We start from the raw sequence: 27053 nt of genomic DNA on the forward strand, positions 1-27053 counted from the left end.
CCTCGCTGAGTCAAAGGGCCCCTGAGGTCACCGAGCGTCTCAATGTAACCGCGCCCGCAGCTCAGTGCACTGCGCTTACGGAAGTGACATGGGGAGAAAGTGCCGCGTGGGGCCGCTGGGCCGCCACCGTGCCGGGACGGAGCCTGGCGGAACGCGATGGAAGCTCAGCCCCAGCCGGCGGTACCGCCGGGAGGCCCCGGGGAAGGCGGCGCTGCGGTTCGGATGCGTCGCTCCTCCCGGCGCTCACCATAGAGCTGCGGGCGGCGCCCTCCTCAGCGTCGGCATTTCCGGGCGGCACCGCGTCACGTCCGGGCGGCGGAGATGCCGGTAAGGCTGTCGGGGGCCGGGTGCTCCTCCGGGACTCGCTTTCCGCCGCGGGGCTGGGGCTGCCCCGGAGCTGGCGGGAGGGGAGGGTTAGGGCACGCGGTCCGCTGGCGTGCGGCCGCAAGGGGACGGCTCCGCGCTGGCCCCGGGCCGCGCCGCCGCTCTCCCGGGCCCAGTATCCCGGGGCGGGCTGAGAGGTGGAGGAGCGCAGCGGTTGGGCTGCGGGGCGGGGCGCTCCGCTCTGCTCTCGCCGCCATCGCTGCTGTCCCCACCCTGTGCGGCAGGTATCCCGAGCACCGCGGGAACGCTTTTGATTCTCTGTTAGGTGGTTTTATAATTGTGATAAATGGGAGGTGTGGCAGGAACTTCGGTTTGTTCGCCCCTCATTAGTATCAAAGCTCCTTTTTTGGTAGTTAGGAATTATACATTCCTGTTTTACCTCGTAGTCCAAAGAAGGAATATCGTATGACTGTCTGTGAAATAGCATCTGAAGAGAACTTACCTCACAAATCCCTATACCTGTCTATGTCCAATTAGAAATTTGTCACCACCACCATTTGGACGTGTTAGAGAACAAGCAGAGGTTTCCTAGTGATGGGGTGCATGTATTGCCTGTCATCAAACGTTTGGATAATCCCCACATGGGATTCAGCCTCTGTCTATTGCATGCTGATGTGGTTTTCAATCAGTTCCATACACTTCCAGGTAAACAATTAAGATTCTCAATGAAAATTAGATGTTACAAGAAAAGCTGTTAGAGTGGGTCCAGAGGGCCACTAAGATGATCAGAGGGCTGGAGCTCTCCTCTCCTATGAGGAAGTTTGAGGGAACTGGGCTTGTTTAGCTTGGAGAAGAGAAGGTTCTGGGGAGACCTCATCGCAGCCTTCCAGGACTTGAAGGGAGCATATGAACAGGAGGGAGAGTGGCTGTTTACAAGGTTGGATAGTGATAGGACAAGGGGGAATGGTTTTAAACTGAGGCAGGTGAGGCTTAGGTTAGATATTAGGAGGAAGTTTTTCACTCAGAGGGTGGCACTGGAACAGGTTGCCCAAGGAGGTTTTGGATGCCCCATCTCTGTAGCCACTCAAGGCCAGGCCAGATGCGGCTCTGGGCAGCCTGGTCTAGCGGTTGGCATCCCTGCACACAGCAGGGAGTTGAAACTAGATGATCATTGTGGTCCTTTTCCCAGGCCATCCTATGAAAGCATGGAAAATAGCTACTGAAAATCAATTTCAGATGTTAAGATGTTATTTTGGTGGTTCAAGAACAATTGAAATGCAGGAACCTCTATGGGCTCTCATATAGTTCAAAGTACATTCTGCAGTTACATGCAATATCTGCTGACCTTTTCTTGCTCATGCTTTTTGTTTGTTCATTTCCATCTCTTTATGTTCCTTTTTTTAATTGTTTTAGGTTAAACCAAATATTTGCGCAACGCAGCTTCGTGCAGGAGGACCATCACTTTGTTTTATACTTCAGAAAATATGAGAATAAGCAGAGTGGTGTTCTCTCTGAATTAAAAGTACATATCTGTGCCTTGCTGAGGACAGCTGCAGGAATCAAACGCTTGAATCAATGTTATCGGATGAGTTAGAATCCAAACCAGAGGTGAGTTTGGTTCCCAGAGAAATCCACAGACAACACTTAGGAAAAGTTCAGAGATTACTGAGTTTGCTGCTTAGATATTAATTTTTTTTTTCCTTTAGCGATACTTTCATGTTTTAGTGTATGATAAAAGATTGAAGAAAACTGCAGGCTTTTTCCCCTTCCTCTCAGGTTTAAGCCAATACTCTTGCCTCTTCTCAGGTTACATTTTTTCTTTCAGTATAATAATGTTCTTTCTGTTAAAAGAATAAAATAAATTGCTGTACTGACTACTTTTCCTCAAACCAAATTGATTTTACTTGGCTTTAAGGAGTGTGAATTTTTTTTTTTTTACATGAGCCAGTTGCATTTTAAACATGCTCACACGTCCAGTAAGGAGTTAGCAGGAGCAGTAGATGATGGTACCCAAGGGTTCCCAGTTGCTCAGCATGAGGCTGCTTGACTATCCCCAGGCAATAACGTGTATGTGCTGTGCACGTGCAGCTGACAGTAGATTAATACATGCACATCTAAGATATCTTTAAGAGATAAACAGAAACAGTGTGAATGATGCAAAAAGCCACATTATTTCTTGCAGGGTAGTAAGGCTTAAAGTTTGTAAGCAGAACATAGCTATACCCGCAGTCATCTTGCATACATACTCACATTCACAGATGTCTTTAGTCTCTACTAGATCTAGACTCCTTCTTGTACCTGTACCAGACCCCCAGCTTTTTAGCCAATTTTCACTAGGAGCTTGGGTCTTTCCAGACTCTGGCTTTTTCCCATTCACATGTCTGCTAATAAGCAGAACATTTACTTGCAGGAGAAGTATTCAAGAATAGTGTTTATTTAGTAGAGAGAGGGGAATTTGAGGGGTTAACCTGTGACTAGGACCTCTAGTCTCTCTTTCTCCCTTCTCCATGGTTCTTTCTCCATTCACCTAGCTTCATTTCCCCATTGATCTTCCCCCAAGATATTGCATTGTAAGTTTTACACATCTCCCCATCTCTGTTGCATCCTATGCTTTTGATCTTTCCCATGATACCTGTATAATCAGTGAATATAAAGATGTTATAATTATGAAATAAACGAGAGAGTTTGGCTAAGCAGGTTATAATAACAAAAAGAGAATAGATAGAATGCTTACCCCGTCCTAAGCTTGCTGCAAAACTCCAGAGGAGGGATCTCCAGAAGAGATCCTTCCCTCTGGCAGTCAGCTCTTAAATAGGTCTAGGAGAGGTGCAGCCAGACTCCACCCCTTCCGGCAGCACAGGTGAATTACCTTCATCTGTGCTCCCTTGGCTGACTCATTGCTTGCCTCAGGTGGTCAATCAGAGGTTCAGGCCGTGATTCAGCATTTCCTATACACTGCCCATTTAGGTAAGAGTAACAAAGATACTGTATCAGGTTCTGTAGTTTGCTTGATACAAGTCTGTGGTTTGTTACCTTTAGCACAGTACTATCAATGCATTGTTTACTATTTCCTGTTCCTTTCCCTTATCTTGCTAGCTGATCTTTCAGGCAGAAAGCTGTCTTTGCATTTCCTCACTTAAAAGCACAGAGGACTATACCACTTTCTCTCTTTCTTTTCATCATTCTTAGCCTTATCTATGGTCACGGAACAGGCAACTTAGAACTGTTAATGAAGTACACTTTGGGAGAGCTCACAGGTGTAAGTAGACTTGTTTTTGCTGAGCCTTCTCTCATTTTTTTTCCAGTTCGCTTATGCTGTAGCAGATATCTTAAACCGGTGTCTTAAAGGGAATTATGGTTATATGCTGGTATCTTAGCACAGCCCTGGTAATATGGTAAGGTATTTATAGCTTAACAAAGCCCTTCTAATCACACAATTCAGGAAGGGTAGCTGCAAGTTCACAAGAACTGTGAGTAGTCTCAGCTTGGCTGCAAGGAGTTCTTTTCCCTTTTCTTTTGATTTTGCATAAACTGCTTATGAATTTTCTCTAGGTTCTGGAATGGTAAGGTAGAGGAGATTTTGTGACCTCAGTCCTTTGAGGGAGAGGATTCCCATAGATTATTTCTGACAAACAAGGGCCAGGATACTTGGAATGCTTGTTCCCTTACTACTCAAATGAGCTGTGAGTGGGCCTCATTTTCCTTGCTTAAAGTCTTTGTTAAATAGGCATGTTTGCATAATAGTCCTGTTTTCCCATAGCAGGGTTGTACTTTCTTCCCAGCAAAAGCAGAACATAGTAAGCCATTCTCCAGTAAGAACTGACCACTTACATGAATGCTGTGGTTGTAGAGCACGTTTTTTCATAGATACTGTCTTTTAAATTGTGTTCTTCTGTCTTGATCAAGGCTGTTTTGTATTACAAACTGGAATTTGTTTGTACTGTATATTATCCTCCTATACACACCTTTTTTCTGATTCTGATTGTGAAAGCTGAGTGTTAAGTTAGTGAATGTCCTTTAAAGAAAAACAGGTAGATAATCTTTCACAAATATTAGTTCCAGTACTTCTGAAAGTCCATCATGATTTTGTATTTGCTAATGAACCGTGGCACCCTAATTCTCATAGCTACAGATATTCTTTCATATACTCTTACCATGTGAGAGAGGTATTCATTAAGAATTGACTATTTATGCACAAATAACATCTGTATTAATATTCATCAAGATACTACAGATGGATTGCATAAGCTTCATATGTTCTGTTTTTCTCTCTCTAAAAAAGCAAACATTTAGTACTTGAACAGGGACAGATCCTCCCTTGATAAGATATCACAGAGCTGCTTGGAGAGCTTATAAGGCTCTAAGGCATATACCTTTTCATTTGCATTCCCTGCTCCTAAAGTTGTATTGCTTGCATTCTTCAGGGAACTGATAAGATCTGCATTTTGCACGTTGTAAGCCTTCAGAGTGAATCATTAAAATTGCAAATATTTCCAGCCACCTCTATCACACTGGCCCACTGCAGAGTGCTTTCTGTTGTCTGGTGAGCTTTACCACAGTTAACCAAGCAAACTACAACTCTGGTCTGTAAGTTTACATGGCTGTTGAATCTTTCCTCCTCAGCACCTCACAAGGAGAGATTCTTGTGAATTAATTCCCTGGACATTTTGTGGTAGGAAAGTACTTAGTTCCTAGCTGATCAGCCTCCTACTGTGTACCCCCCTTTTACCGGAGGGGGAAAGATGGCAAGGAAATGTTATTTTGACCTTTTGATTTTGTAGCAGTTCACTGGTTAAATTTAGAACAGAAACAGTATCGATTAAAATATAGTCCATGCTGCTCTGGGAGTTAGTCTAGCCCTGCAGTGGGAGGACAGACTGGAACATTTGCACTAGAACAACCTTCCTCTCCTTTCCTCCCCCAGCTCCGCCACTCACTGCCCCAACAAAGCAGCTGTGTCTTAGCATTTGAATCATCTGATAAAAGGGGTCTGTTTATGGGACACAAACTTCAAGCTGATCCATACCAGATAGCCATTTGTTTCTTTAATGTATATGCTTTTTTCAGCAATGTCTAGGAGAGAATCCCAGTTCCTGAAATATTTTTTTCTTCTCTTGGGTCAAGGACATTATTCAAGTCTTCTTGGTGACACAAGCATTGTGTAGTGCTTGGGGTGATGAGATACTGGTATCATCCTGTCCTACTATTTCTCACTGAATAGCAGGGATGAGGATTATTTAAAGAGCCAATAAATATTTTACATTTTTAGTACCTACTCTGTCTATGTTACTTAAAGGATTTTCAGAGTTCAGTGGTATTTCAGCCAAGGGAAAAGTGAGTATATTTGAGAGAATAGTAAAGCAGAGCCAAAAGAAATTGTTCATAGGAAGCTGTAGTTGAACTTTGCTCATTCCTATCCCCCCCTTCTAGTGCTAATAGACTGTCTCCATACAGTTCATATGTGGCCCATAACCCTGAATCTCTTAAGTTTAGAATGTCTTTTTGCAGTAAATATAAAAATACAAATATAAAATTCCAAATGATGTTTTCTTGCGCTTTCTTTTTTTAGCTATAGAGCAAAGCCATCTTACATCTCTTTTCTTTTTCCTTTTATGACTTGGCAATATTCTGTGCGCTCATGTCATAAAGAGCCCTGTGGCTTTGCTTGCAAACCAGCTCTTTGGGCATATTTACAGTGATCAGTCTCCCTCTTTTCATCAATATTTTATATCCACCACTTCAGGAGTACTCAGAACCCATCTGTATCCAGTTTGTTATGTCAGGTATTGCAGACTTACAAGATCTGATGAACTCTAGCACCCAGGAGATTCCTCCCCTCCTGGACCTTCATATAAGAGACCAATGGACTATTTCTGGGTCCAGCCAGAAGTGAGGCTAAACCTGAATTGCAAATGAATGCAAACCCCATGAATGCATGAACAGTACCAATATGTACGATATAAACACGATATGACACGAGTAGAAGGACTGTACTTTACAGGCACCCACAAACAGCATTCCCATGGAACAGGAAAACCACCAATCTGCTATTCACCAGGAAATTAGGCTTGAAATTTGCTAACATCTCATAAACATCCTAATTTGGTGGACACACATACTCACACATTCATGGATCTGTCCAGTCTCTATCAGACCTTGAGTCCTTCCAGCATCTGTATCCAACCTTTGGTAGGTTTTTTTTTTTCCCCAATCTGGCCTCTGGCCAGAATTTTCAGCTTCTAAATCGTGATTTTTCTCCACGGGCTAGTTTGACTTGAATTTTACTTGATGAGCACACTTGGAAACTGTTTAGGAGCATTTGAGAAGACAGGATGGGCCACAGCCCTGACCTACAGCCTGCTAATTGGTCAGCTCCTTTTATCCTCATCCATTCCTGTTTTCACGGTTATTCCTCCCCTATTTAACTTGATCTTCACCCCCCTCACCATGATCTTTCCCTATTCCCACAGGGCTGCTTAGGACATTGTAATAATAAATTTTACTCAGTATTACAATTCCTGTCGTGTCCTATGAGAAGCTTATTCTTTTCTGTTAGGCCTGTTCTGGAAACCCTTGATGATATTTTCCTTCCTCTTACAAAGTTTCTGGTTGAATTTTTCCAAGGTCACACCTAAGTTGTTCACATCCATCCCATCCATCATTGTCCCAGGAGTTCTGATCTTTGTTATTCTCTCATCTGCAGTTTTTTTCTGTGTATTTGTGTATGTTATTTATTATCACTTCTGGTCCTTGTTTGTTTTTTTTTTATGTTGGATAGCCAATTACCAGATATTCCTACAGTTTCCTGTTTGCTGTCAGCTGTAAAATCAAAATGTAGTGTTTGTAATGACCTTTTCCCCCTGATATTCCAAGTTGCGGTAGTCACAACACTATTTAATGATTTTTAACAGGAAGGAAGATTTCTGAAAGTAGCTAGCTGTTAAGAGCTAACTTAGACATTAAAATTTGTATTTTCCCTTAATTGTTTACAGGGCCAGGAAAGATATTTTTGATATATTTTAAGTTTTTGTGATTTTTTTTTTAATTGTGCACTTTAATAATGAGAGATTTATATTCTTGTATTTTCTTCAATTTCTTTTGGCCCATAATTGTCCTTACTAGTTTGTTATTACTTCACAAGGAAAATTAAAATAATCTTTTCTGGGTATCTATTTTGTGGCTGCTGCATTCTGCTTTTCCCTAGTGGCTTAGTGTTGTAGGAGAGTGGAGACTTTGGAGCAATGCTTGTCTATTGTAGGAGGAAAAGTTGTATTTAAGACCATCTGTACAGAAACAGAAGAGTTCATAAAAATACACACTTCGTAATGGAGTGGGCTGCAATAGAGATCAAGGCTAACTTTGACTGAATGATAGCCCCATAAATTTGAACTATTTTGTTGCTCAGACTTCAGTCCCGTTTCTTGTTGCTTTGTCACTCATCTTCCATCTCTTTTTCCTTCCACTGTGTGTTTATTGGTCTTAAATTTATTGGTCTTAAACTAGAATGCAAATCCTTTGGGGTGGCAACTTCTTATTGCCTATATCATTTTTGAAAGTATAGACATCATTCTTTCTTCTGGCTAAGGAGTGCATTGTTCTGCAATATAGCCAACAAGAGAAGAAAAAAAAAAACCACTAATCTTTTGAACTCCAGTTTGGCTCTTGACCTAGTTCAAGTGGCACACTGGTATTAAAGTGGGTTTAAGACTGCGCTTACCTTTGCACTTGTCAATGAGAGCTGGCTGCTGCTCAGGTAGGCATGCTGGGGAACGCCCAGCCTAGGCAGGGCAAGACTGGCATTCTGTGCTGTAGCACCTGAACGCAGCAGGTACAGGGAGATGCTGGTAACAGGATCCATCAATAATTTTAACTAAGGCAGTGTGAACCATGTCTGGTGCCATCCAAGTGGTCTGGTTAGGAACAGCAGCAGATGGGGCTGAAGTCACTGCTGTAGTAGAGGTTCAACATCCATCCAAGAGACGAGACCAGAAACAGAACTGAAGATAGATAGAACTACAGCTTGGGAAGAGAAAAAGGTCCCAGGCTGAGCTTAAATAGGTCTCTGGTGAGTGGGTGTGAGTGAGCCTCCAGGTGAGACCACTCAGAGCAATTAATGCCTCACAATTCTGTCATAAGTCTCAATTAGAGGTAAAACTGAGGAAGCATCAGCATTGCCAGTATTTTCATGAGAGGATATATGCATAAAGGGATCAAAGCCCAAATGATTAGCTACTCTCTTGTTCTTTGTAGCTTCTTTGATTTAAGGTACTCGGTTCTGTTGTAGGACAGGCTTAAAAGGCTGGTATCTGTCACAGAAATTGTTTGGATTTGGGTGCTAGTGGTTCTGAAATTTAAATGTTAAGACAGTCACAAAATAAATGTGTAGAATAAGGATTAAGTAATGAGTGACTGTGAGTTTTGTTGTCGTTTCAAGTGGATCATGATTAAGTGAGAGGTGCATGCTGTTCTTTTTTTACTTGCTTTCTTTTGACACTGATGAGCCATCATGCTGCACAGATAACTCCATCTGGGCTCTACATGAATACATAAAGTTTAATAAGGAGACAGGATGGACTGTGAGAGTGGTTAAGCATGGGTTTTGGCCAGGCAAATGAATTGACCGACTTATGACTTGACTACTTACATGTAGTGGGCCTCTTTTGTGTCCATCTTTTTCCATATTCCTGTGTTTGTTCTGCTCTAATCCTCCATGAACCCCTCCTCTTGCTGCCTTTGGCCTTTTTCTTGGACAGTGTTCTGTGTCATCTCCCAGATGTCTTGTCAAGTCTGGGAATGCATCCTAGAATAAGTCCCTTTCACACAACAGTCCCTCTTACTTTGCATAATTTCTTCTGCTGAATTCCCTTACTGGGTGGGTTTTGCACTAAAGACGATGGCTGTAATTGTTCACCTTTGATGGTTTTAGAGGTAGCTGATTCGGACAGATGAGACTCCGGGCGCACCTCCCCCGTTTCATCTCAATCTTGTTCCTCTGAGCCCTGCCTGCCAACTTCAGATAGCCATTAGCTAGATATTTTCCACTCTGTCTCTTGCTTTTTTTAATTTAAAAGGCCAACTTGTCAAGTGCTTAAATATAATATAAAAAACCAACAACTATTTCAAAGATTGATCATGGAGAACACTTACTTAGAAGGTGATAGTGCAGTAAAGTATCAAGTTCTAAAAGATGCATTAAAGAAAATATGAAATAGCCTGATTAACCTTCAGTATATTCTGCAATTATCCAGAACTTGTTTTTTATTGTTTGTAAAAGAAATGAGACTTTTGTAGATATTTTAGAAGTGACAAATATAAATGATATGTTCTTTGTCATTAATGTAAACTGAAGAGCTTGCAGTCACTTTAATGGTAATAAATTATCTTTTTTGTCTCTTACGAAAGACAGGCAGGGGGGATTCCTACAATTAAATAGGATTAATGTTTTATGCTACTCTCCATCTAATCTTCAATTTCTTTTTTCCAGCTGCTGGTTCAGTTTGTTCAGAATACTTCTATTCCACTAGCTCAAGGGCTGGTGGAATCAGAGCCGAAAGACATCACCTGTCTTTCTCTCCTTCCTGTTACTGAGACCTCAGAATGCAACAGACTCATGTTACCAGGTAAAATCTATGCAGTGGATCTTTGTGAGCATGCTTCTTACAAAGCTGTCTTAACTACTCCTCTGTGGTGCATCATCCCTGCCTCTTGCAGCTAATGCATTCCAGTGATGGAGGAACAAGTTCAGAAGAATGACTGAAACTTTTCTCATTTAACAGTGGAGTCTGACTAGTTAGAAATATCCTTTCTTCCCAGTCTCTCTCAAGTTTTTTTTGTTTGTTTGTTTTCCTAGAAAAATAACTTCATAGGTATCTTTTCATCATAGTATTTTTATACTTCTTTTTGTTTTCTGTTTTATTTACTTCACCAGATGATGAAAGAGATCTCACTTCTCCAAGTCACACTAATTCTTCCAAAGATGTTTCTTCATCTGCTGTGTTGAGGAGCCTCCAGGTAAATGTGGGCCCTGATGGAGAGGAAACAAGGGTACAGAATGTACAGAAACCATCTGAACTTCTGTCATCTCCAGAGACTTCCAGTTTATTGCAAGACCTGCAGCCCAGTGACAGCACCTCATTTATTCTTCTCAATCTAACAAGAGCAGGTAATTCTCCTTCTGTTTGCCATCTGGCTGGGTATGTCTCAGACAACAGAATGCAAGAGATGCATAGTACATCTCTGCCCCTGCTGCTTAAGAAAGGGAAAGGTCACAAAATTTACTGGACATTGTCGGATATTCCAGCAGCATTTAATCATCAACAGCTTTCTACAGTGCAGAGGTCAGTGAAGACGTTTTCAATGCAGCAATTACACCTATGCAATGAATGCTAGCTTCTGGGAAGGAAAATAAATTTCCCTCTTCCATTTATCACATTATCCTTCTATTTGATGAAGTTGTCTTCTTTTCTAGGGCTGGGCTCTCCAGCAGAGCACTTGGTGTTTGTTCAAGATGAAGCAGAAGATTCTGGGAATGACTTTCTCTCTCACGATAGCACAGACAGCAGTACTCCATGGTTCCTGCGAGTGCAAGAATTGGCCCATGACAGTTTAATTGCTGCAACTCGAGCACAGCTCGCTAAGAATGCCAAAGCAAGCAATAATGGTAGGATATCTCCTGATTCTGTCTCAGAGGTTGAATATTCCATACAAGACTCTTAGTTTCATATTGTTTATTCCTCTCTCTTTCACTCTTTCTCGCTGTTAAGCTATTCTGTGCGTCCTCAAATTAGCAGTAACAGAGAGTTACACAGAACAATCATGTAACTTTTCTGTAATATAAATAGCCTCCTCAGTTTTTCTCAGAGAATGAACTTCAGTGAAGCCAGCAGTGACCTTGCAGTCCCTGTGTTCTCTGGTACATTCAAAAAGTATCTTTCTGACTACAGCTGGTTTTCTTTTAACCTTCATTTTCTTTTTCAGGTGTATTTTTAATACATATCGTAACTTATCCTTTTTTCTTTCCAGCTGCTCTAGGTTTTGAGATGATCTATCTATTTAGACACATTTTTGTGACAATTATTTTAATTAATAATTGCAAAGAAATGCAGTATCCCTTTTTAGCTAGAGTGTTTTTAAAAATAGTCACGCTGACTGCTGCTTAAAATTGGATGGTTGTTATTGGTACAGAGACTGTTTTTACAGTTTTTGGTGCACTGGTTTTCTATCCTTCTTGTGATAAGCCTCATCTGGTAGCAGGATGTATGATACGAATAGTTTGCTGGCAGTAGTCTATGATCCTGGAGAGGATTGTGAACCCGTGTCAGATCCTTCCTATGGGCTGGGTAGCAGCATTAGGACATAGTAAACAATTAGTAGCCTGCCACACATCTACTTTACAGTCCTGTATCATGTTTTATGCTGGTTTTACCTATTAGATTTGATGCATTTTAGTAATCTGCATCTTTTTAAGATTTTGCTGGGCTTTTTATTCCAGGTGAAAATGTTCATCTTTGCTCAGGAGATGGGCAACCGAAAGACTCAAGCCCCATTCCTCACTTATCTCGTGTGGAAAGGAAGTTGAAGTGCACAGTTGAAGGCTGCGATCGGACATTTGTGTGGCCAGCTCACTTCAAATATCATCTGAAAACACATCGGTGAGCAGAATAAAGCCAGACGTTGTCATGACTTAAAAAAAAGATGCTCTGTAGTTGGGAAAGCATTGCGTTACCTTTCGATGTCAGCAAGCTGTGGAAACCTGGTATGACTCCTAGAAATTGTAGGCCTGCTGCTTGCTTCAGATGGTCAGTTATGTTGAAACATTTTGGCCAGACAGGTTATTTTTGAAGTTTCTTATTAATGTTGGATTTAGAATATTGCTATTTTAGCATGTCTTCAATAAAGATGTTTTTTATTTTTATTTCAACAACTGAAAAAGTTGAGCGTTGATGAAAAATACATTGAAGAAGATGGTAATGAAAGAGCTATTTTATTGCTTTGCAGGAATGATCGTTCCTTCACCTGCCCAGCAGAAGGCTGTGGAAAAAGCTTTTATGTCTTGCAGAGGCTGAAGGTGCACATGAGAACTCACAATGGTGAAAAACCCTTTGTTTGTACAGAGCTGGGTTGCGGGAAACAATTCACAACAGCTGGAAATCTGAAGAACCACCTACGAATTCACACTGGTGTGTTTTAGACTTCATCTATTTGTGGTCTGAAGAAGTGGGGTCATAAGTGAGGAATAAAGCACTGCCTCCTCCATCATCAAACTCTTGAAAATATTATGCTTGTACATCTCTGGCCATTTTTAATGTCCCTTTTCTTTTCATACGAATAATAAGTGAATACCTCTGCTGTAATTATTTTCATAAATAAGTTATTTTAAATTCCTGAAAAGCACAATAGCTTAGATGTTTCTTCAGTGTGAGTCCTGGTAGACAGTTGTAGCTATACTGACATTTGGCTGAATCTGCCTACCTTATGCTGCTTGTAAATGACTATGTATGAGAGATTTAGGGAAGTGAGGAGTACAGTGGAATGAGTATCAAATATCAGCAAAATCTGATAGAAAAAGGCATTAGGCATTTTGGCATGCAAACTGCTCTATTTGTAGTAATGCTAATTCGGGATGTTGCCATATATTGGATCCTATGTACTCTTAACTAATGCACAATTTTTTATATTAAATAAAAGAAGAACCTTTATTTCACAGTGCTGTATTTTATACATGGTTTGTTTATGCTGTTTCATGTGCAGAGTTCTGCCTTGTCAGTATTTTTAGAAGTTTTGCCAGCCAAAGTCTTGACAATGTATAGAGTGCTTTATAAGCATTTATCCTAGAATGGTGTTTGAAGAGCTGCAGAAGTTCCTTCTGAAATGATCAGCAGTTTTAATCTAAGTTAGCAAAGTTGTTAGTGAATATTTTGGGAGCTTTGCTTGTTTGTTTTTTAAGCCTCAGGGTTAAGGCATCACTGAAACAAATGGCCCAATCCAAGCCTCCCAGAATGTTTTTGGAGATTCCCTGTTGGCCTGAGAAGGTAGTGTTGCATTACAGCTGGTTAACATTTCAAAATAAACTTGAAAACTGGGAGAGCACAACAGCCTCTCTTGTAAAATGAAATTCCAAATGACGTGGGCTGCTAGCAGCTGTACGTGCTTTCTGCCTTAAACACTACCTTCTGCTAGGTACTTTGTAAAACACACATGGGAAAAAGTTGCTATTTTAAAGATATTTGCAGTCTAACTAGAAAACATGGTTTGAGAGCAGATGGTTGGGATGTAGTTAAAAGTGATATATGCCAAAAATAAAATTTTGAATGTGCAGTAACAGTAACAATAGTTTGTACAGGTGGATTTTTTTTGTCTGTGTGTTTTAAGCTCCTAGCCAAAGCATAAACAAAGTAAATAGGCCCAGCTTACTCATGTTCAATCTTCTACAATAGTGTTCTGCAGCCAACAGAGTAGTAGCTTCTGGAAGAGTAAAAGATGTCTTTCTAAAATGCATTTTGATAATGTGTGAGTAGATCAAGTAGATCAGATCTAAGTTATAAACTGCAGATGTACAAATACATCTAAGGTTTCTTCTAGATGGAATTTTATGCTGGTTTTGTTTTTTGTTTTTTTTTTTTGTCAGTGGTAGTTTTTCTTTTTTTCCGAGTGTTAAGTGGTTATAACAAGAGAGAATTTCCAAATAGTGCTTGGGAATCTGCTACTTGTTTCAGTTCTGTAACACCAACTGATCTGCTAATTGCTACAGCAGATATGAAGCTGAGAAATGAACTGTAGAGAGAGGACTTTGAAAGGCAAAATCACAGTAGAAACAACTTAAAAAATAAGTTTGCTCTCAAAGAGCTATATACATGTTAGATAAAATAACTTCAAAATAACTGAAGTAGCTTGCATAATCTATGAAGTTGTTACTCTGACAGTAGTATAGAAAAAGGCTTGAAATTGTACTGTTAAGCATGGCGTGTTGAGATCTTTAGTGGGATGTTGTAGGCAACAGTTAGCTTTGATTTTACTTAAGGCATTAAAAAGGAGTTTAGAACAGATTAATTACATTACAGTGCACTAATACAGTCATCTCCCAGTTTGTCATCATGTAGGCGAATGCAACAATAGCTCTGGAGATATATACAAATAGCAACTTTCTGTCTATGAGAACAAATTGTGCCTTGAATTACTGTTCTTTTGTGGATAAATATAAATGACTGACACATCTCTGTCAGGTTTTTGCCAAGGCCAGCCTGATCTGAAATAAAGTATAGAATCTGATATGAAGAAAAATACAGCTAATGGCATTTTTGGCACTGAGAGGCAGAAAGGCAATAAGGGAGTTACTGAAGCATGAAGATAGTTCGTAAGACCTGCATATAAATGCTATATCATATTCCAGAAACTGTTGTATTACTCCTTTGGTATTTATGCAGTTGGAAGATCTCTTTAGAAACAGAGCATCCTTTCTTGACTGTCAGTTAATGATGATCTAAGAATATTTAAGAAGAGAATTTGAATGTTTCCTCTTGAAAGCTGATAACGAGGATGCTTTAGAAGATTTAGGAAGCATAGGTGTTATTTTTTTGACCTTGGTTACATGTATGGCCATAAAGGAGAATGAGGTAGAGATCTTTAGGCAGTTCTCAGTGACTTGGACAATCAAATCAAGTTGTGATCCCAAACTATAAAAACTTACTTTTCCCTTTCAGGGGAAAAACCCTTTCTGTGTGAAGCACAGGGATGTGGTCGCTCCTTTGCTGAGTACTCCAGCCTTCGAAAACATTTAGTTGTCCACTCAGGTAAGAGGCTTCATCTGATGTGATTCATGTGATTTAACTGAGAAAAGAACTTTTTTGCAGATTTTTATTTGACTTCCTTAAGAAAAATGCTCTGTTTTCTACAGAATTTTTGGTTGTGCTTTTTGACAGTTTTCTTTGTGGTACTTGTGGCTGCATAGTTTAATTTTTTTTTTTTTTTTTCCTAAAATAAAATGTTTCTAAATTCAAACTACATTTTTAAAATCTATTTTTTAAGTGTTTTTAAGATGTCATGAAGCTGAATATCTTTCATAGCTGCCATTTTCTTATTTTAGAAAGAGAATCTAGCACAGCTTTACATTAATCAAAACCATTCAGTCTCTCATGAGTGAATTTCTGCCAGGCTTTTTTTTTTTTTTTGTAATACCACATACTTGTTATCTAATGCTACAAAGCATTAGATGGATATTTTGTGCGTATTTCAAAGCTTCTGTTTTCTGTTTTGATCCATCTATCTTAAATATCTTCAGCACAGTATAAATATGGCATGTTTGAAGAAGGGACTATCTTAGTTCTCCATGCTTCTTATAACATCTGTCTTCCTGGTTTGTGACTTCTGAGCTCTCTCTTATTGATATCATACTTGGTTGTAGATGGGAGGAATGATAGACTCTTTTGTCTGTCCTCTGTGGAAATCCTTTTACAGTGACACTATCTTTCAGTATCTACTCAGTCATGTTAACCAGATCCTGCACTTCTATTGTATGATCAGAGGCTCACCTCTGATTTCTTGTTTTTGGTCAGTTTGTACTCTAGGTTATGAGATTCTGAGTAAGAGAGTTCAAATAACTCTCCTCCTATATATCAGACTTTATTTTACTCTTCAGGACTGAGTTTTCCAACAGCTGGCAACGTTGGTATCTAAAATTCATATGTTCTGGAAGCTTACTGCTCTATAGGAAACTATTTCTCACTCTTTTTTTTTTTTTTTTCACTGATATTTAGCACAAAGGGTATCAACAGCCATTTCGAAAGAGTGGTATTTGATAGTTCGTTTAATGAGATCTTTATTCCCAATTCTCCTTTTTCTCCCAGGAGTGAAGCCCCATCAGTGCCAAATTTGTGGGAAGACATTTTCCCAGAGTGGTAGCAGAAATGTGCATATGAGGAAACACCACTCCCGAATTGGAACAGGTAGCAGCAGAGAGCAAGAACAACCAGGTAAGGAGGGGAAAAGTGCACAAACGAAGTGAGTGGTCAAAGAGAAGGGGAGGAACCACAAGACAGTAAGGAATAAAAGACTGTTCCTCTTGGTGTCGAGAATGGATTGCTCACTCTCTCCTTTTCTAGGATAGAAGACAAAGTTATTTCTGTATTGTGGTTGAGACAGATTGTTTTAAAAATTAAGATGAATCTCTTTTTTTTTTCTTTTTTTACATTAATGTTGTTCCATTTGTTATATATTTTTGCTGTAAGAAGCCTTGCATAAATTATTTCAAGAAAAAGGCAAACCTGCCTGAGATCCTGACATACTAAGGTTAAAAAAAAAAAAAAAAAAAAAACAAATATAGGAGTTACCATCTGTTGGAGATCCAGGTGCTCAGAGTAATAACTGATAAAGCAGGTGACTAATGAAGAAGTCTGCAAATTGGAGGGGCGAAGGGATGTGTCATTTGCTGTAGTATCATTACATGATTTTGTTTTTTCCCTTTTTTTCACAATAGAGTCGTTGATGGGCAGTAGTTTACTGGAAGAATCTACAGTACATAGTAAGAATCTCATCTCCGTGAACTCTCAGCCCAGCCTTGGTGTGGAGTCTCTACACCTGCCAGATACTGAGTCTATAATCGGTGTAGAGGAGGGTGAGACAGGCTGCTCTTTCTTCCGCCCTCTTATATGTAGTGACTGAAGTGGGATTGATTGTTCCTCCTAGAGACTCAGCATGTTGCAGTGGGATGAGTAAACGTTGCTTTAACTGTGCACAGAGCGATTGGGTAGATGGCAAACAAATGATAATGCTGGAGCTGGAGAAGACATACTGGACCAGGTTTCTCTCTGCAGAGCTCAAAATGTGGTCTACTGCTTAAGTGTCATTTAGCCCATGTCGTGGAACACCATTTCAAAACTGTTCATGCAGTCCATTCTCCTAAAGCACTTGTTATACTGGAGCACTTAAAAGTTCCAGTTAAGGACCAGGATCTCATTGTGTTAGGCACTGTACTGAATGTACAAACATTCAGTATCTTGAGCAACAGGCCTTTCATCCTTTACCTTCAGAGACTATATTCTAATACATCTCACTGTCAGGAACTGACTTAATATCTGAAATAAATGTACTACTTGGTATCATTTAATTACAACTGCTGTGTTCTTTTCCAGTTGCTTCTTTTCTGAAAACTTCTTTGATATATCAAGCTCTATAAATTACTCTACTATGTAGATGTTTTGAATTTTTGTTAAGATAAAGTCATTTTCTTCATTCATTCTCTTCTTCACATTCTGTGATTCTGTGATTCAGAATTAGCATTATTAAGGAAGCAGAATTTTGCTAAGATACTCTGCATTTGTTTTGGCTCCTGTGTGAAGACGATGAATTTATATTGCTCCCCAGCTAATGTAAATGTAATGCTACTGTTGGTAAACGTATTTACAATTTGAGGTTCTTGCAGAAGCAAGAAGGTGAATTTCAGTCTAGGGGACAGCACTCAACAGATGCAATGTGTAGAATGCTCATCTGAAAAAAGAGAAAAACAAAACAAAAGCAAAAAAAGCCCCACAAGCCTAAGCTTAGAATTGTTGGAGATTCTTTGCATCAGTAAAGACTGCTGAAACATAACATATTCAGCTATGTGTCAGCATGAACTGATTTCTTTGAAACTGTTACATAGTAACCCAAAACCCTGGGGCCCTAAATTCTAAGTTCTAATACTTTGTTATGATTTTCAATGCTACAAACTCAGTTTTATGTGTCTATCTAATGTGCTAGCTGTTACATGTACTGTATTTTTTTATTTGATGATGAGGCAGAATTGTTATGGAGAAATGGATTGAGCTAAAGAAGATAAAAGAAGATACAACTTCCATTTATGTGTGGAAAAGATTGATGAAGAAATTGGACAATGCAGGAAGACTGATAGCCATTATAAAATCTAATCTCAAAGTGTTCTGACATCACAGCTCCCAGAAAACAGGTGGTAAGGGTTTATATTTTTGAGATGCTTAGTCATCTTCCTTTACTTGATAGTAATAATGTGTGAACTATACTATTTAAGATGCCCCAGGCACTTGAGCATGACATATGGACAGGTAATACCTAATCTTGCTGCCACTGAAGTCCATCTTTGATATCACAGTAATAGTAGAATTAGGACAATAGCAATCCAAAGTTCTGCATTGCTTAATTACAACCTTAATAATTTTGGTTGTTTTTCAGACCAAATAAATGACCTGAGTTGGTAAGAAATTAAAACTGAGTTTCAAATAATGGATTTATGTGAGAGATTTTAATATAGAAAGATTTTTCCTAATGAGAGGAAGAATTAGAGCTGGTAATGAGTGAACAAAGAAGTAACAGGCCAGAAAAAAAATCTCCTCATGAAACTTCTTCCAAGGTAGGTCAAGTCATGCTATTTTGTGTAGAAACTTTGCTTAAAGTCAATTCTACCACATATATCTACAAACTCATGTTTGGCACACTGAGAGATCTCTCCCCTTTCTGTATGCTTCTCTGACATGGACATAAGCAACTGACATTAGATATGAAAAATTGAAGAAGTTCATCCTCTACTTTTATCCAGAGATAGCGCTTCAACATTTTAAACTTGTTTGTTTTTAAAGAATGGGAAGTGGCTCACATGAGAATCAATCAAGGAGACTAAAAGAGGCTGTAGTGTTTGCAGAATCAGACAAAATGTGACCTAAACAACAGTTAGTCTTTTTCTCCTTTATTAAGTTTTCACATCTCACTTACCCCAGAACTATTATTGTCAGCCTGAAACAGAAAGTTCCTGAGGATTAATGTGGGGACACATTAAAAATCAAAAGATGATTGATGGATTCTTCTGCTAAATTTTATGTTGCCATTTCTTTTCCTTTCTGTTCTTCTTGAGGTTCTCCTTCCTGTATAGTACAAACTTCCTTTTCACTCTGAAGCTTGGGCAATCTGCAGAAATAGTGATTATCTAATACTGCAAATGTTTTGCAGTACTTTCTTGCTGTGCTGTTTACTCTACAAATAAGAAATATATGACTACCTAGCTGTCATAGAAATTAAGATGGATAAAATATGATGCTTAATTAAAGAGGAGTGGAGTTGATTTAATTTTACCTATATTACATGGTACAACCCAGAATTGCTTTATGAAAACTGAAAATATTTCCAGTCAAAGACATAAAATCTCTATTGCATTATTACCTGTGAATGTCAGATTCTTCTTCCAACAAGTCAGCGGCATCTTTCCCTTTTTTCCTTACAAATTCTTCACTTAGCCCAACCTGCTGGAGGGTGTGTCTGTAGCGACGCTCTGCTCCTTGACGAGCATCATGCTATCAAATTGAAACTTAAACAGTAAGCGTGTAGAACAGGGGCATCTCTATAAGCCAGCTTATGTTGTTTTAAAGTTTGGGGCTGACACTACTAATGAGAACAACAGTCCAGAATTTTTGTCTACCATAGAGTACAAAATTGAAATTGAATACAGGGAGAATGTTCTCAACATTTCTCAAAGTTGGAGCTCATCTTTTCCTGCATCTGTGTTGTTTTTTTGGTTTTTTTTTACTTCCCTCTTCTGTTCTGCTTCTACAGCATACAGTGGCACACTTGTGTCTGAATCCTGACTGACACTCAGGTTGAGAATATGTGCTAAAAGGGTTGTGAGAAATTCTGGAAGCATATTGGCCTACAATTTGTAAGCAGTAACCACAAGGGATTTCAAAAGAACTTGTGAAATAGCTTTATATCAACTTGTATTCAAGAAGCTAAAAGCAAAGCATCCTGGATCTTATACTCTCATTGCCTCCACACAAACTTCACAAATTAATGTAGTCTGAAATGAGGCTTTCCAGAGGTAGTGGACAGTTTCTGAAGATTAAGGTTTTCTGTATGGTAGGATAAAATGAATTAATGTTATCAATACTGATTAATTCTCACCAACGTGACAAACAGAAATGTTACCAAAATTTATCATACAAATGTGTTCTCTGTCTCCATTAATCACTCACCTGAATGGAAAGTTTGAGCCAAGAGGATGTTTCTACTGAGAAAACTTAAATCAGCATATAGCTACGTATTCTCAGTATGTCTCTAACCAGTTATCTGTCAGCTGTGCAAGGAGAAAGAACTGAAAGAGAAAACCCTGGGAAATATATTTTATAGAAAGTAAAGTATTTAACTATAGTAATCTGAGATTTGGAGATTTCACTGTGTGATGGTGATATGCGCTGAACAGCCAGCCAAGCTTGCAGATGATAGAAGTGATTCTACCAGAGAGGATGTTTTAAAAAATCAAGATTTCTAGACTGCAGACCATTGTATTGAAGTGCAGAATGGGCAGTCATAATTTCTGGTGTGAAAAGGCCTTAATTTTGATCAGACCATGTATTTTGGTTGCAGTATATACTAGGGGTTGGAAAGTTCTAAATCAAGTAAGTACCAGTGTTTTTAAAGTCCTGGAAAGGAATTTTCCTAACACCCGTGTGGCTGTCCCATGTGTAGTCCAAAGATTATACAAGCATTAGCACCTAACTGTGAATAACTTAAGATAAATTTCTTAGTGCCTGCCGTAAATGAAAGACAATGTGTCCTGTCACCCAGACACTTGGAACTTTGGTTCCAGTTACCTTGGAGACCTGTTCAAAGAGGTATGGTCTGTTCTTGACTCGCAGCTGCATTTCTTCCAGCTCCTTTCTGTACTCCTTTGTTCTTTCTCTCATATTTTGCCTGAAATGAAAAATTTCTATGTCCAAATCAGGTTCCATTCTGACTGTAGCTGATAGGGGAAAAAAGAATTCTGAGTAGCCGTTTAGTCTTTTAAATAGCTCTGAGATTCCAAATGTGATTCCATATGATGGCTAAAACACTGCTTTTGCTACCATGCTACACACCATTAGCAAGCTTTACTATTTAGAGTGTAAGCTGAGAATTGACAATCACATTTTTACAAAACCTTGTCTTATGTGTTGTATGAGGCTGCTGAATCATGGCCTGAACCTCTGATTGATCACCTGAGGCGAGCAATGAGTCAGCCACGGGAGCACAGGCGAAGGTAAATCACCTGTGCTGCAGGAAGGGGTGGAGCCTGGCTGTACCTCTCCTAGACCCATGTAAGAGCTGACTGCCAGTGGGGAAGGATCTCTCTGGAGATCTGCTCCATCGGAGTTCATCTTGTGAGCCCAGGACAGGGTGAGTGACTTTCTCTCATCTTTCTCTCATTACTCCAATATATATCCAGGAGCTTGGCTAATATAATTTATATAGCTCTGTATATGTGTATGTATATGTGTGTGTATATATATATATATATATATATATATATACACACACACCATCTGTATATCCATTGATTATACAATATCCATTGATTATACATGTGTCTTATGTACATTACCAAGGGAGACATTGAAGTTGTACAAATTAGTCTCTACCAGTGTTAATGTAAAAAGAACTATTATGTGTGGAAAGGATAGTGCTTGTGAAGAAATCCATCTGAATCTGGAATGGGTATAGCAGCTAAAGGTTAACTCTAAGAAAACTCTTAGACTAAATTCCTCCTAAAGAATTACCTGATAATCCCCAGCTACCAAAGCAGAGTTATTTCTGTGCGGAATAGGATACTGACCGGTTCTGTTTCAGCTTCTCCTTGTGTGTTTCATCCAGACTTTTATGTGGATCCAGGGCTTTTGCTCGGCTGTTCACTGACTTGCGAATAGCTTGACATTTCTTCTTCTGTTTCTCTACCCAGTAAATTCCTTCTTTGTCTCCTTCCTTTTTGCTCTCTTGGGAGTATCTGTGTAGAAGAAAGTAATGAGCTCGCTTAAGAGTTCCATACTGCACGGTAGTTGACAATTTCACTTTTTGCTCTTCTCCTTAGAAGATTACGAATTTCGTGTGTAGCTTCCAAACTGACTGTGAGGCAAGGCAAGAATTAGTGAGGAAAGAAGACCAGCCACAGAGAAACATTTAGGATAACTATTGTCAATGTGATGAGGGAGAACATAACTTTCTCCACTTCAGTCAGTAGGTGGCGTATGGTCTTGTAGACAAAGTTTTACTTACCTAATAGCAGATTCCCTTTTTCTTGTTGCATCTGTAATATGCACTGGAAGGGTATTGGAAGAGAGAGAGGAAAGTGCAGTCAAAGAATGACTTTTTTGCACAGAAACGTTGGAAAGTTGCTGAGAATCCTGAAAGAAATGGAACTTTATTCAGTGTAATTGTTCACAGCACAGAAGCTCCTCTGTTCTTTGTCTAGTAATGAGAACAGTTGGAGGTATGTGGGCAATGCACTCGTTCTTCTTTCTTTTATCAGTAGTGATTTACATGGGGATGGGCTGAGAGATGAGTAGGAAGGAGACTTGCTTAGGAGTATGGAAGGGAAGCTGAGCCTTAGCTGCCATAACTCATCTCTTTGTTCTTTGATTTGTCCTAGAATTTTGCAGTACTCCTGAGATAAATATCAAGGCCATAGGTCTTATTAAAGGACATAAGCTATTACAAATAAATGCTATGTATTTAAGAACTTGCCATCAGGGAAATCAGGGAGAAGAGTACCACAGAAATATCTAGTCATCTCACCTTTATCTTTTCATTAGCTTCTCTCTGCCTGCCACGGAGATTGGAGGTTCGTAATTTGAATGGCTTAATTCGAGTTGCCTCTTTGATTTCTTGTCTTCTTACTGCTTCCCTCTGAAATGCCCAATAAAGTTCCTCAAAATCTGGTACTGTTGGATTAATCCTTGGCTTGAAGCTGAAGCTTCTGTCCTGCAAGAAGCCAAGTCTTTCCTGCTTAGTTTTAGTGGCAGTTCTGGACTGAGGATCCCTCCGACAGTTGCTAGTATCTATTGGAGCCACAGAGCTCTCAAGCAAATCCTTGGCTCTCATCTGAATGCGGATTTCTCTGTAGAGTTCAGCTTCTAATGAATTAAAAACAGAGCAATGTGAAGAATACAAGTGATGTAAAAGGCTGCAAAATTGCCACTGCACACTGTAATTTTTATTTATTTATTTATTTTTAGAATGGCAACTACTCATATAAGTGCAAACAGGTATCATGTATTCTCTTTCCCCACATTCCACCCCTTCTCTGTCTCCAAGTTGAAAAAAATCAAGGGAGCACAAAGAGTTGTCTCATTCTCAGGCACTATGACATATCTCTTTCCATCATCACAGTAAGATATTGAACCTGTCTTTTCCTATTACTGTTCTTAGGGTTCCAGGTCAAGGTTCTATTTTTTTGTATTGGACATGGTGTAACAAAGACTGTGTGATCCAAACAGGTTTTTCAGATGTACTTCTAATGGATGATGGCTTTTCTATCTAATGTGCAGTAGTGTCTGTCTATGCTGAAAAAGATTTTAAGTAAGGAAGGTTTGGGTATAACATCAAACTATGTCCTTTTATGTGCAACACTAAATATTAATGAAAACGTAGACAAAATAAGAAATGTTTTGAGTGTGTTTATGTTTGCACTGATTGAAGTATGAAATGCTCATTCCCCCTTCCTGCTCGTGAAACAGGCAGAAATAGAAAATGGTTTATCCTTTGCTCTCTTTTTACATTTCTAATCTACTTAATTTAGTACACTATATGTTTTTCTGATGAAAACTGAACTGGTGCTGTACTCAAGAAGGAATTGATGGCAAGTATTTAAAAAAAAAAAAAAAAAAAGAGAGAGAGAGAAAAGCAATGATAACTATCACGGGGTGGGGTTTGGAACCCTCAGGATCTTTAAAGTCCATTCCAATATAAGCTGTTCTATCTGGTTTAGCCTCTGTCATCTGCATTGTTCCCTTTTAATTTGCGACTGTGAGGGCTTAAGCCATCTGAAAAAAAGAAGATCAGGAAAACTCCCTCGACTGTCTCTCTGACTAAAATGATCCAAGTACCTTCCTCGCTTGTTTCAGGAGTGTGACTGAAAGGTATGAGAAAACATTAGAGAAGGGCAGGAGACGCTGAACTACGGCACTATTGCTTAGAACTGGACTAATTGCCTGATTTGGGTTCAGGGAATATTTTTCTCCTAGGAAATCGTTCTGTGCAACTCAGGTGGGAATGAAAATACCAATTCCAAGATACTGCCTGGACCTCAGACACTTCTAGCACTACTACAAGTTTTCATACTTGTACCACACTTCATGCAAGTCGCTTTAGGCTAACCAAAGGAATTCACTTTACGGAAGGATTCCTAAACTATTGTGACATGCTGCAAAAGAAACGTGGAAATTTGAACAGCTCAGTGTATCCACTGGTGTTTGGGAGTGGTGTAGAACTGCCACTGCTGACCCTAATACAAGACTACAAAATTTGGGATGCCCTATTCTAAGAGTCTCTAGATGAAATGTAACGATGGGTAGTATAGAGGAGACTAGACAATACCAGAGGATGTAATGATGGTTTTATACTCCAAGTGATATAATGGAGGCCGTGATTCTACCTCCTAGCATTGAGACGGCGAGGGACAGTCAGGGAGGTGTTTGTTTTTTTTGCTGGAAGAGCCCGAGCACTTTACCTTTGAGTTTATCTCCAAGGAGTGTGTCATTAGTTGATCTGGGAACTTTTCTATTGACTCTCTTCAGTTTGGAGCTCTCATTTGGGGTTGCTGCTGGTAGGAACTTTTGTCTGATAGCTTCTTTCTTTTTCTCCTCCTTTTCCAGGAAACTGAAGGGTCTTTGAGTGGAAAGTAGCAGCTCCTTTCTTTTCTGTGTTGCTATTTGCCTGCGAACCTCATTCTGTTCCATTATTTCATGATAAAGGGGCAGAAACACGTGGGCAGGTACGGGCTGTGCCCGGAACTGTTTCTGACATTCAGCTTCATCCTGGCTTTGCCTTTTGTCTCTCAGTTTGTCTAGTTCAAGAAACATGTTTGACTTCATCAGCTGGGATTTTTTGCGAGCTTCTCGCAGTGTCATTTTGAAGGGCTGAGGGATAGTGATGGAAGGAATCCAAGGAGATGAAGCACTTTTTGGCCTCAAGCGGGGTTTAGGAAACAAGTGAGGTTTTTGTTGATCCCAGGTACTGTCCGAGGTGAGGTCAATCAAAGAACGGGACTGCCTTTTGTTACCAGATGTATGACTAAGACAAAGACATTATGAAGGGGAAATAAGGGAAATTATTAAAAATTAGAAATAAAAGAAGGGAGATCTGTTGATTAAGAGAGACACTGTAGGCTGAGCTGGTAGTCAGAAGACAGGCCTAGGCCTCACTGTTCTCAGTCTCCAAGTTTTGCTTTGCTACCTAAGTTCATAAGCATAGCTTTGCTTGTTTTCAGCTTTCCATATACAAAATGCAGTTGTGACTACCTAGATTCCTAATGCAGCATTATGATGCTAGTAAGTTGTTGCTATGAAGGCCATAGGTTAAACAGAATGTTTTAGCTTCAAGAACATTCAATGCAAGATACCAAATCGGAAGAGGCAATAAATTGGGCACACAGATGCACAAACCCTAACAAACAGAAGATAACAGTACCAAACACCAGAACTCCTAAGACAGAGATGGAAGTGTGTCACAAGTTCAACTTTCAAGAGCTTCAGCTGGAAAGCTTGTAACTGTTAAGAATAGAATGTAACTCATAATTAAACACAAACACACAACTATCATGGGTTTCACAGAAACAGAAAACTTCTCATAGGATGTTTGAAGATTGCATGTGGGACTGGCTAGAGCTATTGCGAGACATTAAAGGAAGGATCAAATGCAAGGGAAGGATCAGGGTGGATCAGAGAGGCCTAAATGCAGACAAATGAAAGGGAAGTGGCCAACTGTGTGTAAACAGGTGGTTGCTGCATAGTTTGTTCTATCTTGTTCTTTATAAACTCTATTTCTTATTTAAGAGGGTGTGATCTGCTAGTGAACTTCAAGCTGGACTAATCCCAGAGGACAGTGTTGGAAAACCAGGTGCTGGAGAGATCACAGTTCTGAAGATTGGATGCTGGCCAGAAACACACGTGCACATTATCTGTTAGCAAATTTCAATTGGCAAGCAGGAAAGGGGATCGGCCATTTGTGCTGTTCATGCTTTATGTGAACGCTGTTTATGTGGGCCCACGTTCGGGCCCCATCATCGTACTGGTGAACATTTTGGGCAGTGTGCTGGTACCACACACGTGTGGACAAGGTGCATGCAAGATGCTCATCGTGGGATCCACAGCGCCGTGTTACTGCTCGGAACTGGGGAGAAGCAGGAGGATTTCCCCAGGCGCCCTCCAGTCCTGTGAATTTCGCTGTCCTTAAAGGGCGCCGTCCTACCTGAGCACCGCGCACAGCTTGGCCCGCAGCGCGGCCGCCTCCCGCGAGAGGTCTCCGAGATCCTCATCCTCCTGGGAGGCGCTGACGTCGCTCCCTAACGCTGCCTGGCACAGCAGGCCCAGATCCAACAGAGACCGACGGCCTTCCATCCTGAGGCCGCTGGACAGACGGGAAAGGCACCGTTAACGCCGGAGGGGGCTCGGTTATCCCGTGTCACCTGGAAAAAAAATCAAGGAGAGCTGCGGGGGTGACGGCTTCCAGAGAGGGGAGGGAAACGATCGCTACCCGCCGCTTCCCCCGCCCTTCCCGTCTCAGACCAACCCCACCGAGTGCGGACGCCGTCCTCACCTGCAGACCGCCGCTCCAGCACCGCACCCGTCTCCCGCCAATCAGCGAGGCCGACTGCGCTTTAGGCCCGCCTCCCGGCCTAGACAGCCAATCAAACTCTGAGATGGGCAGATCTTCCAGCTCGCTCATTGGTGATCCGGAAGAACTGTTTTAGTCGCTCTCGCCCCTCG

The 27053-nt window shown here is 40.2% G+C and overlaps 2 protein-coding genes across 7 annotated transcripts; one reads left to right on the forward strand and one right to left on the reverse strand.

Annotated features, from left to right (window-relative positions):
- The first annotated feature begins 63 nt into the window (after positions 1 to 63).
- On the forward strand, positions 64 to 17431 carry ZNF410 (zinc finger protein 410). 3 transcript variants are annotated; one of them, XM_085225297.1, is made up of 11 exons: positions 64 to 327; positions 862 to 1029; positions 1738 to 1932; positions 9809 to 9944; positions 10253 to 10486; positions 10793 to 10984; positions 11816 to 11975; positions 12322 to 12503; positions 15024 to 15113; positions 16167 to 16292; positions 16796 to 17431. In XM_085225297.1, exons 3-11 carry the CDS (start codon positions 1900 to 1902, stop codon positions 16978 to 16980), a joined length of 1338 nt encoding a protein of 445 aa, XP_085081423.1. In that variant the 5' UTR covers positions 64 to 327; positions 862 to 1029; positions 1738 to 1899; the 3' UTR covers positions 16981 to 17431. The 3 variants fall into 3 exon arrangements, with proteins under 3 accessions (XP_085081423.1, XP_085081424.1, XP_085081422.1); XM_085225298.1 differs by lacking the exon at positions 862 to 1029 and adding an exon at positions 3514 to 3583; XM_085225296.1 differs by lacking the exon at positions 862 to 1029.
- FAM161B (FAM161 centrosomal protein B) lies at positions 15175 to 27029 on the reverse strand. 4 transcript variants are annotated; one of them, XM_085225282.1, is made up of 9 exons: positions 26884 to 27028; positions 26536 to 26752; positions 24797 to 25359; positions 22864 to 23201; positions 22345 to 22472; positions 21908 to 22075; positions 20910 to 21009; positions 19486 to 19616; positions 15175 to 17805 (listed from the first exon to the last, which is right to left on the reverse strand). In XM_085225282.1, exons 2-9 carry the CDS (start codon positions 26682 to 26684, stop codon positions 17802 to 17804), a joined length of 1581 nt encoding a protein of 526 aa, XP_085081408.1. In that variant the 5' UTR covers positions 26685 to 26752; positions 26884 to 27028; the 3' UTR covers positions 15175 to 17801. The 4 variants fall into 4 exon arrangements, with proteins under 4 accessions (XP_085081408.1, XP_085081407.1, XP_010710057.2 ...); XM_085225281.1 differs by lacking the exon at positions 15175 to 17805 and adding an exon at positions 19000 to 19233 and having other exon boundaries at positions 26884 to 27027; XM_010711755.4 differs by lacking the exons at positions 15175 to 17805; positions 26884 to 27028 and adding an exon at positions 19000 to 19233 and having other exon boundaries at positions 26536 to 26877.
- Positions 27030 to 27053: the final 24 nt, after the last annotated feature.

This window comes from Meleagris gallopavo, chromosome 5 (genome assembly GCF_905368555.1).
Source record: "Meleagris gallopavo chromosome 5, MGAL_WU_HG_1.1, whole genome shotgun sequence".
Taxonomy (NCBI): Eukaryota; Metazoa; Chordata; class Aves; order Galliformes; family Phasianidae; genus Meleagris; species Meleagris gallopavo.